This window comes from Cherax quadricarinatus, chromosome 6 (genome assembly GCF_038502225.1).
Source record: "Cherax quadricarinatus isolate ZL_2023a chromosome 6, ASM3850222v1, whole genome shotgun sequence".
Classification (NCBI taxonomy): domain Eukaryota; kingdom Metazoa; phylum Arthropoda; class Malacostraca; order Decapoda; family Parastacidae; genus Cherax; species Cherax quadricarinatus.
Genome location: NC_091297.1, coordinates 31,076,710 through 31,091,709, shown reverse-complemented (window position 1 = coordinate 31,091,709; position 15,000 = coordinate 31,076,710). Strand labels below are relative to the sequence as shown.

At 42.8% G+C, this 15,000-nt stretch overlaps 1 protein-coding gene across 2 annotated transcripts in view; it reads left to right on the top strand.

The window, feature by feature from the left end:
- Window positions 1-15,000, top strand: part of LOC128694275 (organic cation transporter protein) — a 173,161-nt gene that overhangs the window by 131,795 nt on the left and 26,366 nt on the right. For both annotated transcript variants that reach the window (XM_070081238.1, XM_070081233.1), the window contains exon 9: window positions 9,325-9,512. In XM_070081238.1, the coding sequence (XP_069937339.1) occupies window positions 9,325-9,512 (188 nt within the window). The remainder of the gene's footprint in view (window positions 1-9,324; window positions 9,513-15,000) is intronic.

The window sequence follows — 15,000 nt, the reverse complement described above, 5'->3', positions numbered from 1 at the left end:
TGTTCATGAGAATTTAATGAATTTAAAGGAGGTAGAAGAATAAGGTAGAGTGATTGAGTGATTACCTTAAGTAATAACTCCCGAGCGTGACACCACACACAGATAGAAATTTCAACACAATGACAATTAAAGCAATGAATCTGTAATTTTTTTTTAATATTTCAGTAGACGTGGATACAAGAAATTCAGTTCAGTGATCATTCTACGTTAAGCTCTTGTTTGTTAAAAGAGGTATGTTAGAATGAAGGAATCGAAACATGTGGTACAAATAGTGGGAGAAGAAGAGTGAAAATAAGAAATACAGGAAGATGAATACTGGACAACAACTTAGTAGACTTGTTTCAAAGATGTGTGTTGACATAATATATTGTATTATGAATAATATTAGGGTAAGAAGGAGCTTATCAACAATAGATCTGAAGCGCTTGGTAAAGAATGACTCTTCGGAATCTTCCAGTAGAGAGTTCCAAGTTCTGGGGCCGTCCTTAGGTTGTGTCGGATTAATTTCTTGAATTATGCTTGTGAGTTCTGCTGCAACTCTCTAAATAGAGTTATAGAACTGAATTTACAATTATATTGATTGTCCTGTATACTCGTATATGGTATGGACAGTAGTTTGAGTGAATGCTTTGTAGGCTAAATACGTTTAAACTTTTGAAGAGTGGGAGGCATGTGTTGTCTGGTAGCTGCTTGGGTGATCCTTCGTAGAGCAGGTTTTTTTTTGGTAAAGCTACCATTAACTGTAGGTTATTTGTGGTTGTAGATCCCCCAGGCACAAATATCATAGGTGAGGAAAGGAGAGAAAAAATCTTTTCTCGACTACTCAGAAGTTCATGAATTTGCCCCATCTCAGTATTGAATATTGCAGCCGCTGTTGTGCCTGTGCAATAAAAATAAATTATCCCATACCCCTGGCCGGGATTGAACCCGCGGTCATAGAGTCATTACGATTTCTTGAGTCATGTTGACGGCAGTGAAGGGACTTGAGCTAGAGTTCGTCACGGCCACGCTAGCTGGAGATTCGTCTGTAAAAACTTGCATTTGTGGTCACAGTGGTGCCTGTGCTAACCTTCCTATGGTGTAGAAATATACCTAGTTGGATAAATCTTATTGTAGCTAGCTGGTCTAGTGGCTAACGCGACGGGCTGGAGTTTTGAGACTCTCTGACCAAAAATAAATCATTATGGAACTTGAAGGAAAAAACGCTTTACTTCTCATATAAAACCAAAAACTTTTCCATGAGGTAATTTTAAATTTCTAAGGAACAAAAAGGCAATACCGTGACTATAATAATAATAATAATAATAATAATAATAATAATAATAATAATAATAATAATCTTTATTTACTGCAAGTACATGTATAAGGTATACAATCCTAGCTGACGTCAATGACATACTACTATGTAGAAAGCCGCTTGTTATGCAGAGCATTTCGGGCAAATTATGTCTTTGTCCCAGGATGCGACCCACACCAGTCAACTAATTCCTCGATACCCATTTTTACTGATGGGTGATCATAGACAACCGGTGTAAAGAAACACGCCCAGTGTTTCTACCCGCGCTGGGAATCGAACGCAGACCCTCGCCGTGTGAAGCGAGAGCTTTAGCGATCAGGCAACGGGGCACCGTGGCCGGGTCCTACTAATTACCGAGAATAACCGAGAACAACCGAGAACAAGCTTGGATTTACCGAGAATAAGTGGGTCCTACTAATTACCGAGAACAACCGAGAACAACTGAGAACAAGCTCGGATTTACCGAGAACAACCGGGAACAAGCTTGGATTTACCGAGAACAAGTCAGACTTACCGAGAACATCCTATGTCATGGACCATCATCAGAGTAGGGTGATAGGGTATTTATCCAACCGAACTGATTCACGAAGTCGTAATGACACGATTGCAAACAAACCATACCACGGGTGGGGTTTGAACCTGCTGTTTATCTGGAGTTTATCTGGAGAGAGTTCCGGGGGTCAACGCCCCCGCGGCCCGGTCTGTGAGCAGGCCTCCTTAGGTCAGTGTCCCAGGATGCGACCCACACCAGTCGACTAACACCCAGGTACCCATTTTACTGATGGGGAACATAGACAACAGGTGGAAAGAAACACGTCCAATGTTTCTACTCTGGCTGGGAATCGAACCCAGGCCCTCACCGTGTGAAGCGAGAGCGTTAACCACCAGGCCACCAGAGCCCTGTCAGTCAAAACTCCAGACCGTCGCGTTAGCCACTGGGCCAGCTAGCTTAATAAGATTCATCCAACTAGGTATACTTTACACCATAGGAAGGTTAGCATAGGCACCACTGTGTCCACAAATGCAAGTTTTTACAGACGAATCTCCCGCTAGCGTGGCCGTGACGAACTCTAGCTCAAGTCCTCTAAAAACCGTCAACATGACTCATGAAATCGTTATAACACGATTGCACACAGTGCATACTTTCCCATATAAGGAAATTAGATCGAATAGAAATGACCCAAAATGGATGAATAATAAACTCAAATATCTTTTAGGGCAGAAGAAAGGAATTTTTAGACGCATCAAAAGAGTTGAGGGCCATCTTATGAATCAGTACATTGACATTAAGAGGGACGTTAAAAAGGGGATAAGAAAAGCTAAAAGGGAGTACGAAATTAAAGTTGCTAGGGATTCGAAAACTAACCCAAAAAGTTTTTTCCAGATGTATAGAACAAAAGTTAGGGATAAGATAGGTCCCCTTAAAAATAATTTGGGGCATCTTACTGACAAAGAGAATGAAATGTGCTCTATTTTAAATAATTATTTTCTCTCGGTTTTTACACAGGAAGACACTAACAATATTCCAGTAATTAATTTTTATAGTGGACCTGGAGATGATAAATTATGTAACATCACAGTCACTAGTGAAATGGTTATGAAAAAAAATAGACCGACTGAAACAAAATAAACCACCAGGATCTGATGAGTTTTTTTCAAGGGTTCTTAAGGAATGCAAAATGGAACTTTGTGAACCGTTAACTAATATCCTTAATTTATCTCTTCAAACAGGTGTAGTGTCTGATATGTGGAAGATGGCTAATGTAATTCCTGTTTTTAAAGCAGGGGACAAGTCGTTACCGTCAAATTACCGCCCAATAAGCCTAACCTCAATTGCAGACAGATTACTAGAGTCATTTATAGCTGAGATTATGAGAAGCCATCTGGATAAGCATAATCTGATTAATGATACTCAGCATGGATTCACGAGAGGCCGTTCTTGTCTAACTAATTTATTAACTTTCTTCTGTAAAGCTTTTGAGGCTGTTGATCACGACAAAGAATTTGATATTGTTTATTTTGATTTTAGTAAGGATTTTGATAGAGTTCCGCACCAAAGACTGTTAAAGAAAGTGGCAGCTCATGGCATTGGGGGAAAAGTGCTCTCGTGGATCGAGTCATGGCTCACAGACAGGAAGCAGAGAGTGTGCATAAATGGGGTTAAATCCTAGTAGGGGTCTGTAACAAGTGGTGTTCCACAGGGATCGGTCTTGGGCCCGTTGTTGTTTATAATATATATCAATGATCTTGATGAGGGAATTAAAAGTGATATGAGCAAATTCGCCGATGACACAAAGATAGGTAGGATAATTGATTCAAGCATAGATATCAGGGAACTTCAGGAGGATTTAGACAAACTTAATACCTGATCAGAAAAGTGGCAGATGCAGTTCAGTGTAGATAAATGCAAGGTTCTGAAGCTCGGGAGTGTCCATAACCATAGCACTTATAAGTTAAATAATGTGATGAATGGTTTTAAAAACCGACAAGTTGAAGATACTTATGCAACATATGGGAATGTTTATTTAGGAAACGTTTCGCCACACAGTGGCTTCATCAGTCCAGTACAAAGCAGAAAGGTGTAAGGAGAGGAGAAGTTTAAGGTAATCAGTCCCTAGGCCTGGAGTCGATGTGTTCAGTCCATCAGTCTTGTAGAATGTACAGCATAGGGCCGTAGACGTGGCTTATATACTGTAGACAGTGAGGCGAAGCAGGAGGAGGCGGGGTCATAGTGGTACCATCCACTAGTCGAAGTTGTCCAACCTTTGGACGAAGTAGGTCTTCGTCCACCCAGACGGCTAACAATATCCTCTATCCCAGCCCCAGGAAAGCAAACTCTTTATCTCCTCCTGTCTTTCAAGCAGAACGCCTTATCCATGTACTTAACCTGGCTATCCCCAACAACAGCAATATTCTTACCTTCCTTGGTGTCGTTCGTCGTGACGTTCCAGTAGTCGACTCACATTCGTCGGGTAGCAAGGAGAATGCATTAAATGTTTCCACAACAGTTTCCACAGCAGTCTCTTTCTTCTTTATCGTTTCTACCTTTCCATTCGTCTTCTTGATCGTCAACTTCGTTCCATGCTGTCCAGCCACTGTCCAGGTTCCCTTCTTGATCTGAGGACTCAAAACAGAAGGACTACTACGAATCCTCTTGTTTTCCTCAGTCAATCGCCGTATCTCAATCTTTGCTACCCTCAGTTCTTCCGTAAGCTGCTGGTAAAGTTGCTCGATGGAGGGCATCTTGGTTCAGTCCAAGGAGAGTACACTAACGTCCTCATGGAGCTAAGTACAAGTCATTACCCACCCACACTCACTCATGTATTTATCCAACCTATTTTTAAAACTACACAACGTCTTAGCGTCTATGATGATACTCGGGAGTTTGTTCCACTCATTCACAACTCTATTACCAAACCAGTGCTTTCCTATATCCTTCCTGAATCTGATTTTTTCCAATTTAAAGCCATTGCTGCGAGTCCTGTCTATGTTAGATATTTTTAGCACGCTGTTTACATCCTCTTTATTAATTTCTGTTTTCCATTTATACACCTCTATCACATCTTCCCTAATTCTATGCCTTTCTAGAGAGTGCAGATTCTATCCAGTCTATCCTCATAGGGAAGATTTCTGATAAATGGGATCAACTTTGTCATCCTCTTTTGTACGTTTACCATTGCATTTGTATACATTCTATAATACGGTGACCAGAACTGTGCAGGATGACCTAAATGAGGTCTAACCAAGGATATATATAGTTGAAGAACAACCTGAGGATTTCTATTATTTATACTTCTTGCTATTAAACCAAGGATTTTGTTAGCTTTATTGCAAAAACTAATGCACTGTTGTCTTGGTTTTAGATTACTACTAACCAGAACTCCTAAACCCTTTTTGCAATCCGTAATATTAAGATCTACATTATTTAGTTTATATGTGGCATGGTTATTTTCCTGTCCAACATTTAAAACTTTACATTTGTCTATATTAAACTGCATCTTCCACTTCTCCGACCACTGCGTCAGTCTATTCAAATCATCCTGGAGTGCTCTAATGTCCTCATTAGAATGAATTGGACGGCCTATTTTGGTGTCATCAGCAAATTTGCTTATGTCGCTATTTATTCCCTCATCTATGTCGTTTACGTAGATTGTGAACAACAAGGGGCCCAACACTGACCTCTGTGGAACACCGCTTGTGACGTGCCCCCATTCTGATTTCTCCCCATTTATGCAAACTCTCTGCTGCCTATTTGTCAACCATGCCTCTATCCAGGAAAAAATTTCTCATCCTATTCCGTGTGCCTTAAGTTTCCTCAACAGCCTCTGATGTGGAACTCTATCAAAAGCCTTACTGAAGTCCATATACACAATATCATATTCAATACCATGATCTACCTCCTCAAACACCTTAGTGAAAAATATTAGTAAATTCCTAAGACAGGAACGCCTCTTTGTAAAACTGTGTTGAGATTCATTCATCAATTTATGCCTTTCGAGATGGCTACGAATTGCTTCGGCAATTATTGATTCCATAAATTTTCCTACTATGGAGGTAAGGCTTATTGGTCTATAGTTCGAAGCTAAGGACTTGCCTTGTAAATAGGTATTACATTTGCCATTTTCCACTTATCACGCACTATGCCAGTTTGTAGTGATGTGTTGAAAAGATTAGCCAAAGGTTTGCTAAGTTCCTCTTTACATTCCTTTAACATCCTTGCAAACAGTTCAACAAGGCCTGGGGATTTGTTAGGTTTTAATTTCTCTATTTGTCTGAGAACCATATCACTAGTTACCCTAATCGTGCATAGTTTATTATTGTCCTGTTCTACATAATTTATTAATTCTGGAATTTCGCTAGTATTTTCCTGAGTAAAAACTGAGAGGAAGTGAGTAATAAAAATTTCACACATATACTTATCACAGTCAGTGATCTGACCTGACTAACTCTTAAGTGGGCCAGTCTTGTCCCTAATCTTACTTCTGTATACCTGAAAGACCCTTTTTGGGCTAGTCTTCGAATCCCTTGCGACCTTAGCCTCATAATCCCTTTTAGCTTTTCTTATTCCATTTTTTATTTCTCTTTAATTGAATATATTGATTTCTTAACTGCCCTTCCCCTCTGTTGATACGCCTATATATGTCTCTCTTTTGACCAATGAGATGTTTTAATCTATTGTTCAACCATTGGGGATCATTTTTGTTAGATCTAATTTCCCTACTCGGAACAAAAGTTGTCTGGGCAGCTAGAACTATGCTCTGAAAAACGTCATATTGGCACCCAAGATCACCTACCTGACCCATAGTCAGAACATCTCAATTTAGCCCACCCAGGTAATTTCTCAGTCCTATGAAATTGACCAAGCGAAAGTCTGGGACAGAGATTTGATTGCAGTTATCTGAGTAATTCCATGATATATTGAAACTAAGTGATTTGTGATTGCTTTCCCCAAGCTCATCATTAACCTCAAGATTATTAATTAGTGATTCTTTGTTGACAAGAACCAAGTCAAGCAGATTGTTTCCTCTAGTTGGTTTTGTCACATACTGTTTAAAAAAGAAATCCTGAACCGTATCAAGATTTCCTGTCAAATTGTTCCTATCAATTTGTTTACAATTAAAATCTCCCATTATAACAACATTTTCATATCTAGATGAATTTTGTCCCATAGCAGCTTACTGCACTCCCTATCAAGGTATAGGGGCCTATAAATCACACCCAAAATTAATTTGTCATGACCCTCGAGAAACTGTAGCCAAACAGATTCAATGTCCGATGTTTCTAATCTTATATCATGTCTAAGGCAACAATTTAAATTATCTCTGACCTACATCGCCACTCCACCACCCTTCCTGTTGTCCCTATCAGTGTGGAATAGTTTATAACCTTGTATGTTGCATTCAGAAGGCATTTCTCTGTCCTTCAAGTTTAACCAGGTCTCTGTTATAGCAATAATATCTGTATTATCTGCAATTGCAGGTAATCTTAGCTCATCTATCTTATTTCTTAGACTCCTACTATTTGTATAGTAAACTTTGAGGGAGCTAGTCACTCGTTGCCTTCTACTATCTGTCTTTGTTGATCAATTGCTTTGCATTTACTAGCAACTTTATTTTGATTATTGTCTTTTAAACATATCCGTGAGGTATCCTGGTAATATCTGCTGGTTTCAGCCCTAATACTGCAGCCTAATTGTTTCCCACAAACACCCATGCCTCTATAATCTATCAGTTCGAAGTCCTAGACAAGTCATCAATTACCCCCTCAATCGAATTGGCTAATACAACCACTCCATCCCCAGAGAGATGAGCCCCATCCCTTGCATACCTCTCACGTCTGCCATAGAATTTGTCCCAGTTATCAATAAATGAGATTGCAAGTTCCTTGTAGTACTTGTCTAGCCAGCAATTTATACCAATTGCCCTAGACATCCATTCATTGCACACTCTCTTTCTAGGCAAGATGCTACATATGACTGGGATCCCTCAGATCTGACTACTTCTATGGCTAACATGTACTTATCCAGTAGATACTGTCTTCTGACCTTCCCAATGTCATTACCCCCAGCACAAAGACAGATAATGGGCTTGTTCCCATTACCTGACATAATATTATCCAACCTGCTGACTATGTCACCAACACCAGCTCCTGGGAGTTACACCCTCTGTCTGACCTTCCTATCTCTGTTACAAAAAGCACGGTCCATATATCTTGAATGAGAATCTTCTGCAATTAGAATATTCTAACCTTGATTAGCAGGGCAGTCAGTGATACCTCACTAACCACTGAAGTACACTCTTCCTGGAGAACAGAGAATCATTTTCCTACCTTCACATCTTCTCTATTAACCCTCCTTATCTTCCTTCTTCCTGAGCTGTGAACCACTTGCCACTTAAAGTAGCTGCCACTCTCACAGCTGGTGATCATTTCCTCTTTACCAGCTCCATCCATCTCACACTCACTCCCAGACCCATCTAGGCGAAGCTTCAGCCTCTTATTTTCCTCCTGAAGAAATAGAACCTCCTCCTTGAACACTTTAACCTGAGATTCTAAAACATTACAACAAGCCATAGTGCTCGGTAACACCCCACGCTAACTCCCCGAGAGCTTAGGACAGGTATGACCACACGTGACCACTGACCTCAGCATGTTCCCGGTTGTTCTCGGTAAATCCGAGCTTGTTCTCTTTTGTTCTCGGTTCATCTCGGTTGTTCTCGGTAATAGTAGGACCGCCGTGGCCTGATCGCACAACCCACACAAACGAAAGAAAAGCTGTCGACGACGTTTCGGTCCTACTTGGGCCATATACAAAGTGACTTTGTAAATGGTCCAAGTTGGACCGAAGCGTCTTCGTTAGGTTATCTATCCTATGTGCAGGTTATTTGTGTATTAAACTTCTTTATTATCAAATTACCTAGGTGATAAGTTGCTGCCCAAGGAGATACCTTCCTCTTGCCAAGTGAATGTATAACAGCAACCTGTTATTGTTTTACATGTTGGTGGGATGACTGGTGTCATTTTTCTGTCTCATAAGCATGTAAGATTTTAGGTAAGTCTTGCTACTTCTACTTACACTTAGTTCACACTACACATGCATGTACGAGAGTATATATATATATATATATATATATATATATATATATATATATATATATATATATATATATATATATAAATACACCCCTCTGGGTTTTCTTCTATTTTCTTGCTAGTTATTCTTGTTTATGTCCTCTTATCTCCATGGTGAAGTGGAACAGAATTCTTCCTCCGTGAGCCATGAGTGTCGTAAGAGGCAACTAAAATGCCGGGAGCAAGGGAGCTAGTAACCCCTTCTGTATATATAACTAATATTAAAAAGAGAAACTTTCGTTTTTCTTTTTAGGTCACCCTACCTCTGTGAGATATAGCCGGTTTGTTGAAAATGAAAAATTATTCCCTTCTTTTTGCCTACCATTCTACACATCTAATAAAATTCATCTCTCATCATTGAGTATTCATGAACTCATACTATATTATTACCTCATCAGGCCAACAAACACAAAAACGATGTCGCTCAAGATACGACATCTTCCGAGTTCTTGGCCACCATGAAGCAAATTTATGACTACATACGGAGCCCTGGCATGCGAACCATCTTGCTGGCAGCGTCACTACTCTGGTTCCTGCAGAGTGGCGTTTACCTGGGCGTTGCTCTCAATGCTAATAATTTTACCAGGTACCCGAAGCTTATAATTTTATATGTATATATTCTGATGGTGCATTTTATATATATATATATATATATATATATATATATATATATATATATATATATATATATATATATATATATATATATATATATATATATATATATATAATGGGGGTCCACCTCATGAGAAGTGGATAAAAAGGCTTCAAGGAAGAATACATGGATTTCTTCCTGAAGCCGTTTGAATATTCCACTTCCCCTACCACCCCATCTTTTATTATATTTTTTTTTACCAATAGGAATATTTTATTACATAATATGGTACAGAAGATTTAAGAGATACATTGTTGATATAAAGGTGGCATATAAGGTACATGTTGTTATGTGTGTATCACCGATTATAAGGCGAAAATCTCATCCAGCTCCTCAGAGCTGGGGCGTGTGCCCAAAATACAGCAGGCATTACCCCTTTGAACAGCCGCACTGAGCCGCTGGAACAGAAAACTAGCTGCCCTGGAATCCCTAGTTACCCTGATGAGTCTTTTTCCCAGCTCCTTAAGGAATTTAGATGCACTCTTTCCCCATGAGCCAAGGGTCTCTGAGCCTATGGGAACAAACATATAATGATGGGCAAGTTCTCCATATTTTCTAGACTTTTGGGACTCCCTGAAGCTGGCAGCTGCCCCTCCTTCCTCCCTGGTGTATTGGAGATAGGTATCAGCCAAGGTAGATGCACATGTATAGTCCCACACCACCTGCTTCCCATCTGTCCAGGCTTGAAGGGTGATACCATCTGGACGCTTCTGGCTGCCATCAGATCTGCATAGTTGGGGTGGCTCCCTTACTGCTGGGCATCCAGCTGTTGTGAGGCTCCTCTTGATAATGTTATTAACCTCCTCATGTCTTGCAATCTTTCCCTCGGATTTACGGCACACAAGACCATGGTACCCGAATCGGTCTGCTGCTTCACTGTCACAAATACACCTGTGTTCGGCGAGAATAGGGGCGGCAAGTCGAAGGGCAACACCGATGCGGATGATCTGTGGGTCTAGGCGTGTGCCAAGGCTGGAATTGTGAACAGCCAACAGAAAGTCCCCAGCATGAAGGGCTCTCACTGCCAGGAGGCGGGCTCTATTCTTCCCTGACACACTCTGAAGCATTGTTGAGGCTATATTTTCCACTATTGGACCATCCCAGTGCGATTGTTTGTAGTTGTTGGGGGCAGCAGGTCTGGTTTCAGAGCCCGTTAGATTATCCCAGATCATTGCTCCATCAATGAATTTTTGGTCCTGGACTCCAATCTTGTCCCTAAGATGTTCAGGGAGAATCGCTGCTACAAGCTCTCTGGATGCAATACACGAGGACAGAAAAGCAGGTAACGCAATCTGTGATGACTTGCGGACACCAATGCCTCCTAGTCTGACTGGAAGTGTAGCTTGGTTCCACTGCCCGTCTTCTAGAGTAAGGTTAAGTACTTTCGTAAAAATCTGCCTCAGAATACTGTCATATTCGTGCAGTATAGGGTTATCATATGAAGGTGCACATCATAGGAAATATGTCAACCTGGGCAGACTCAAGCACTTTGTGAGAAGGTACAAGGCATCGTGTGTGTCCAGATTGCCTATTCGTTGTTCCATTCTCCTTAACTCTTCCAATTTCTTCCTGAGAATTGTGTCAATGGCATTGCTTCCCAGAGGTGCTCCTAGCAAGACACTATTTGTGGGGGCAATGACTGCTGCTCCTGGTAGTTTTGATCTCACTGCATTTATCACTTGTTGACTGACTGAGATGATTTCACATTTGGATGGATTCAGGATGAGACCCATTTCCTGTCCCCGTGTCATTACCTGTGTAAGGTCATGTAGGAGGGACTCCTTTGTACCTGCTAGTGTGCCATCATCTAGGAACCCTGATGTTTAGCTCGCTGGTCAGCCTGACTGTGATTTCCCTAACTGCTATACAGAAGAGAAATGGTGCAAGAGGATCTCCTTGTTGGACACCCTCCGATGATGTGATTTCATGCTCTCCAAAGAGAAGCATTGATTCCTTGCTATACCCAGCTGAAACAAAAGGGAAGAGACCAGGGAAATGTTCTTGTACTGCTGCTAATACCACGTCTCTTTTCAGGAGATTGAACGCATTCTTGAAATCTAATTTTACCACTGCATTGTCCTCAGGCAGGTTGTTGATATACGCCCTTGTTGCATGAACCGCTGCTTCACTTCCTTGAGAGACCCCAAAGCCAAGCTGGTTTGGTTGAAGCATCATGGCTGCCTGTGCACAAATACTTCGGACAGCAGCTTTGGATACGAGGCGGCGTAACGTGTTGCCTACTGCAATTGGGCGAATTCCTCCATCCTTCTTTTTAAGTGCACAAAGTGTTGCACCAAAAAAGAAAGGTCTAATTTCATCAGGAATCAGACCAGCCAAGGAATTGTTGACGAACCTTGTGATCTCTGAAACCAATGTCTCTGCAATTTTCCCAATAACTTGATTAACCATTACCTTTAAATGCTGTGGCCTTATTCCAGTGTAACCTCCAGCAGAGCCAGATGGAAACGACATTTTTGCTTTGTAAATGTCTGAGTCTTCCACAATCAATGGTTCCATAGTGGGGACAGAGGTGTTGGAACTGTTGGTGCCACTGGTTTCCCTGGCAGGGTGCTTTCCTCTAAGTGCTTCAGCCATGTCAGCATTCCTGGGAGCAACTGTATCTTCACTGGTAATAATTCTGATTGCCCCCACTGTGTTGCCCTCTTCAATTTTCTTGCTCACCTGGACTCTGACTTTTTCACTGTCAGTAGAGTGAGTGGGGGTTCTGCCTCTCCCTTTTTTGTGTTGACGTGGAAGGCGAATGAGGTTATCAACTCTAGGAAAATCTCTTAAGGATTTAATTATCATTGAGGCTAGCCTCTTTTCCCTTCTTTCCGGCACAGCTAAGCAGACATTGCCAAAAAGTAGCAAGTTGTGCCATGTCTTGATGGTTGGTGGAGCATTTAAGATAGTGGAAATATCGTTTACTTTTTTCAGGAGGTCTGTAAGTTTCCCAGCTGCGTGTGGACGGGCTGCTTTGGGAATATGCGTGAGTGTTCTGGTACCTGTTGCTTTAATTGCTTCCAAGAGATTGTCTGATGAGATGAAATCTGCTGGAGAGGATTCAGGTGCCTGAGGTGGCTCTGGATCATCACTTTCCACAGGAGGACATCTTGAACCAGGACAACTACCGTGTTTGCGGAGGAAACCATTAGAGTTGAGAAAACGAAGCTGTAAGCATGACCGACACTTGCCTCTCCTAGTATTGCCAGCCGTGCCATTTCCCTGGCTGCTTGCTTCCTCCTGGTTGGCATCCATCTGCTAGACTAGACAATAGGAGTGGAATATGACATGCTGGGTGGGTATGGTGCGTGGAAGGTAGTGAACTTGATCGTGGTGGCCTGGTGGAAGGGGCTGGGAGGGGAAGGGGAAAACTTCCCCTGGGAATTAGGTGGGGGGGGGGCGCAGGTTGTTGAGTGGGGTTATCCCGGGGAGTACAATACACATGGACTTGCACACTATGTATTGTTCACACTGTCTTACAATACACACAACATTATTTGTTTCCCATGTACACTATGAACAATGTGGGTATGGGCACTGCTGAACCAATGTGTTCACTCACCATCTAGTTACACATCCCACCTCTTCCACCCACCCCCGTGACGTGGGGGTGGATGCACTGACTGGTCACTCCCTCGTTAACATTAATTTCACATTGTTTTTCCTTAACATATGCCTCTAAATAGTCCATGCATCGACACAATCATTTCCAAGTTAACTGGAAGCATGGTGCATGGTGCTGGATATAGATGTTTTTATAAGAGCTTTTCGAGGTTTGTATGTACGATAATCTTGGCCGGTACTCATACACAGTGTATTGTCTGCATCGCTCTTGGGCCGTGTAGACCCCCTTGCCTGACGCTCCTCAGTAACCTGACAGCAGTGGTACGAGGTGTTGTGCATTCGCTGCCTGGATGAGGTAGAGTGCGGTCGTGCTTTGCACCCCTCTACTGTTTCCCAGACGAGCTACTCAGCGCCAGGTGTGCGCAGGAAAGTGAATACTGTGGGCATTGAACTTATTAGTGGGGCTTTAACGCCTACGTCAGTCGATGTGTTATTGCCCAAAATTATAAGAGAGACATACGGCATCAGAGATGAGGATTTATATGGAGTGGCACTGAACGGTGTATATAGAATTTTCGTGAAAGTGCTAACTGCTCAAGTATACGAGGCTTTGGTTGATCGTTACCAAGATGTCAGCATTAACGTAACACCGGCAGTGAGGGTCAAGTTGACGGATGTATCACGACATTATTCGTGGGTTAAGCTCCGCAACGTGCCTTTTGAGGCTGATGAGGTAGATATTCGAAATGTATTCGAACGTTATGGAACTGTACATCTGGCCCAACCTGGCAAATGGGTAAAAGGTGCTTGCACAGGATTTCCTGAGGGTTCTTTTAATCTCAAGATGACGCTAAGGCGTCCTATACCCTCGTATGTATATCTCGAAGAGTTTAGAACCCAGGTAATGGTAGCGTATGTGGGGCAGAGACGTACGTGCCGACTGTGTGGCGAATATGACCATATGGCGGCAGACTGTGGCAGGCGGAGTATGGCTCTTGGGCCGGCAAGGGGCGGAGCACCTGCGCATGAGCACCCGATGCCTAAGGAAGAACGGGGGCAAGGAGGAGGGCGTGGTCGCATGTGGAGTGAAGAGGTAGTGGCTCCTCCTGTGGAATCGGAAGAAGGGGTGATCCATGAATCACCTGGCCCATCAACAGTGGCTCCTGGGCTGGCAAGGGGCGGAGCATCTGCACATGAGCACCCGATGCCTAAAGAAGAACGGGTGTAAGGAGGAGGGCGTGGTCGCATGTGGAGTGAAGAGGTGGTGGCTCCTCCTGTGGAATCGGAAGAAGTGGTGATCCATGAATCACCTGGCCCATCAACAGTACAGTTGTCAAGTGAGGAGGTGCAGGAGGGCGCAGCAGTGAAGGCTATTGAGGAGGAGTTGGAGACGGTGATACAGGCTATGTTACAGTCTACGGAGGTGGAGAGTTACAGCGAACAAGAACCTGGGATCAGGGTGGAAGGTGTGTGTGGGGAAGGGGAGGATCAGGTGGCACCTGTGGTGGACAGTGCGAGTGCCATGGAAGGACATGGAAACGGATTAAGGGTGGTAGAGGTGGAAGTCCATTGTGCTGGCTCCCAGGACTCAGATATGGAAACTGAGGGAGCTACAAGGAAAAGGGCAGCAGCGTCAGATTCAGACGATGTTCTGACGCCGGCGCAAAGGCCGGGGAAAAAGACATGGGGTTATGGTACCCAGAGTGACTCTGCGAGAGGGCCACAACAAAAGGGGGGGGATGGTTGGGAAGGAGGGGGGAGTCTGTGGCAAAGGCACAGTCCAGGGGAATGGTCGGAAAGGGAAGACTCTTGACATGAGGCGGGGAAGGAAACCTTAAACTGGCCTCAGGTG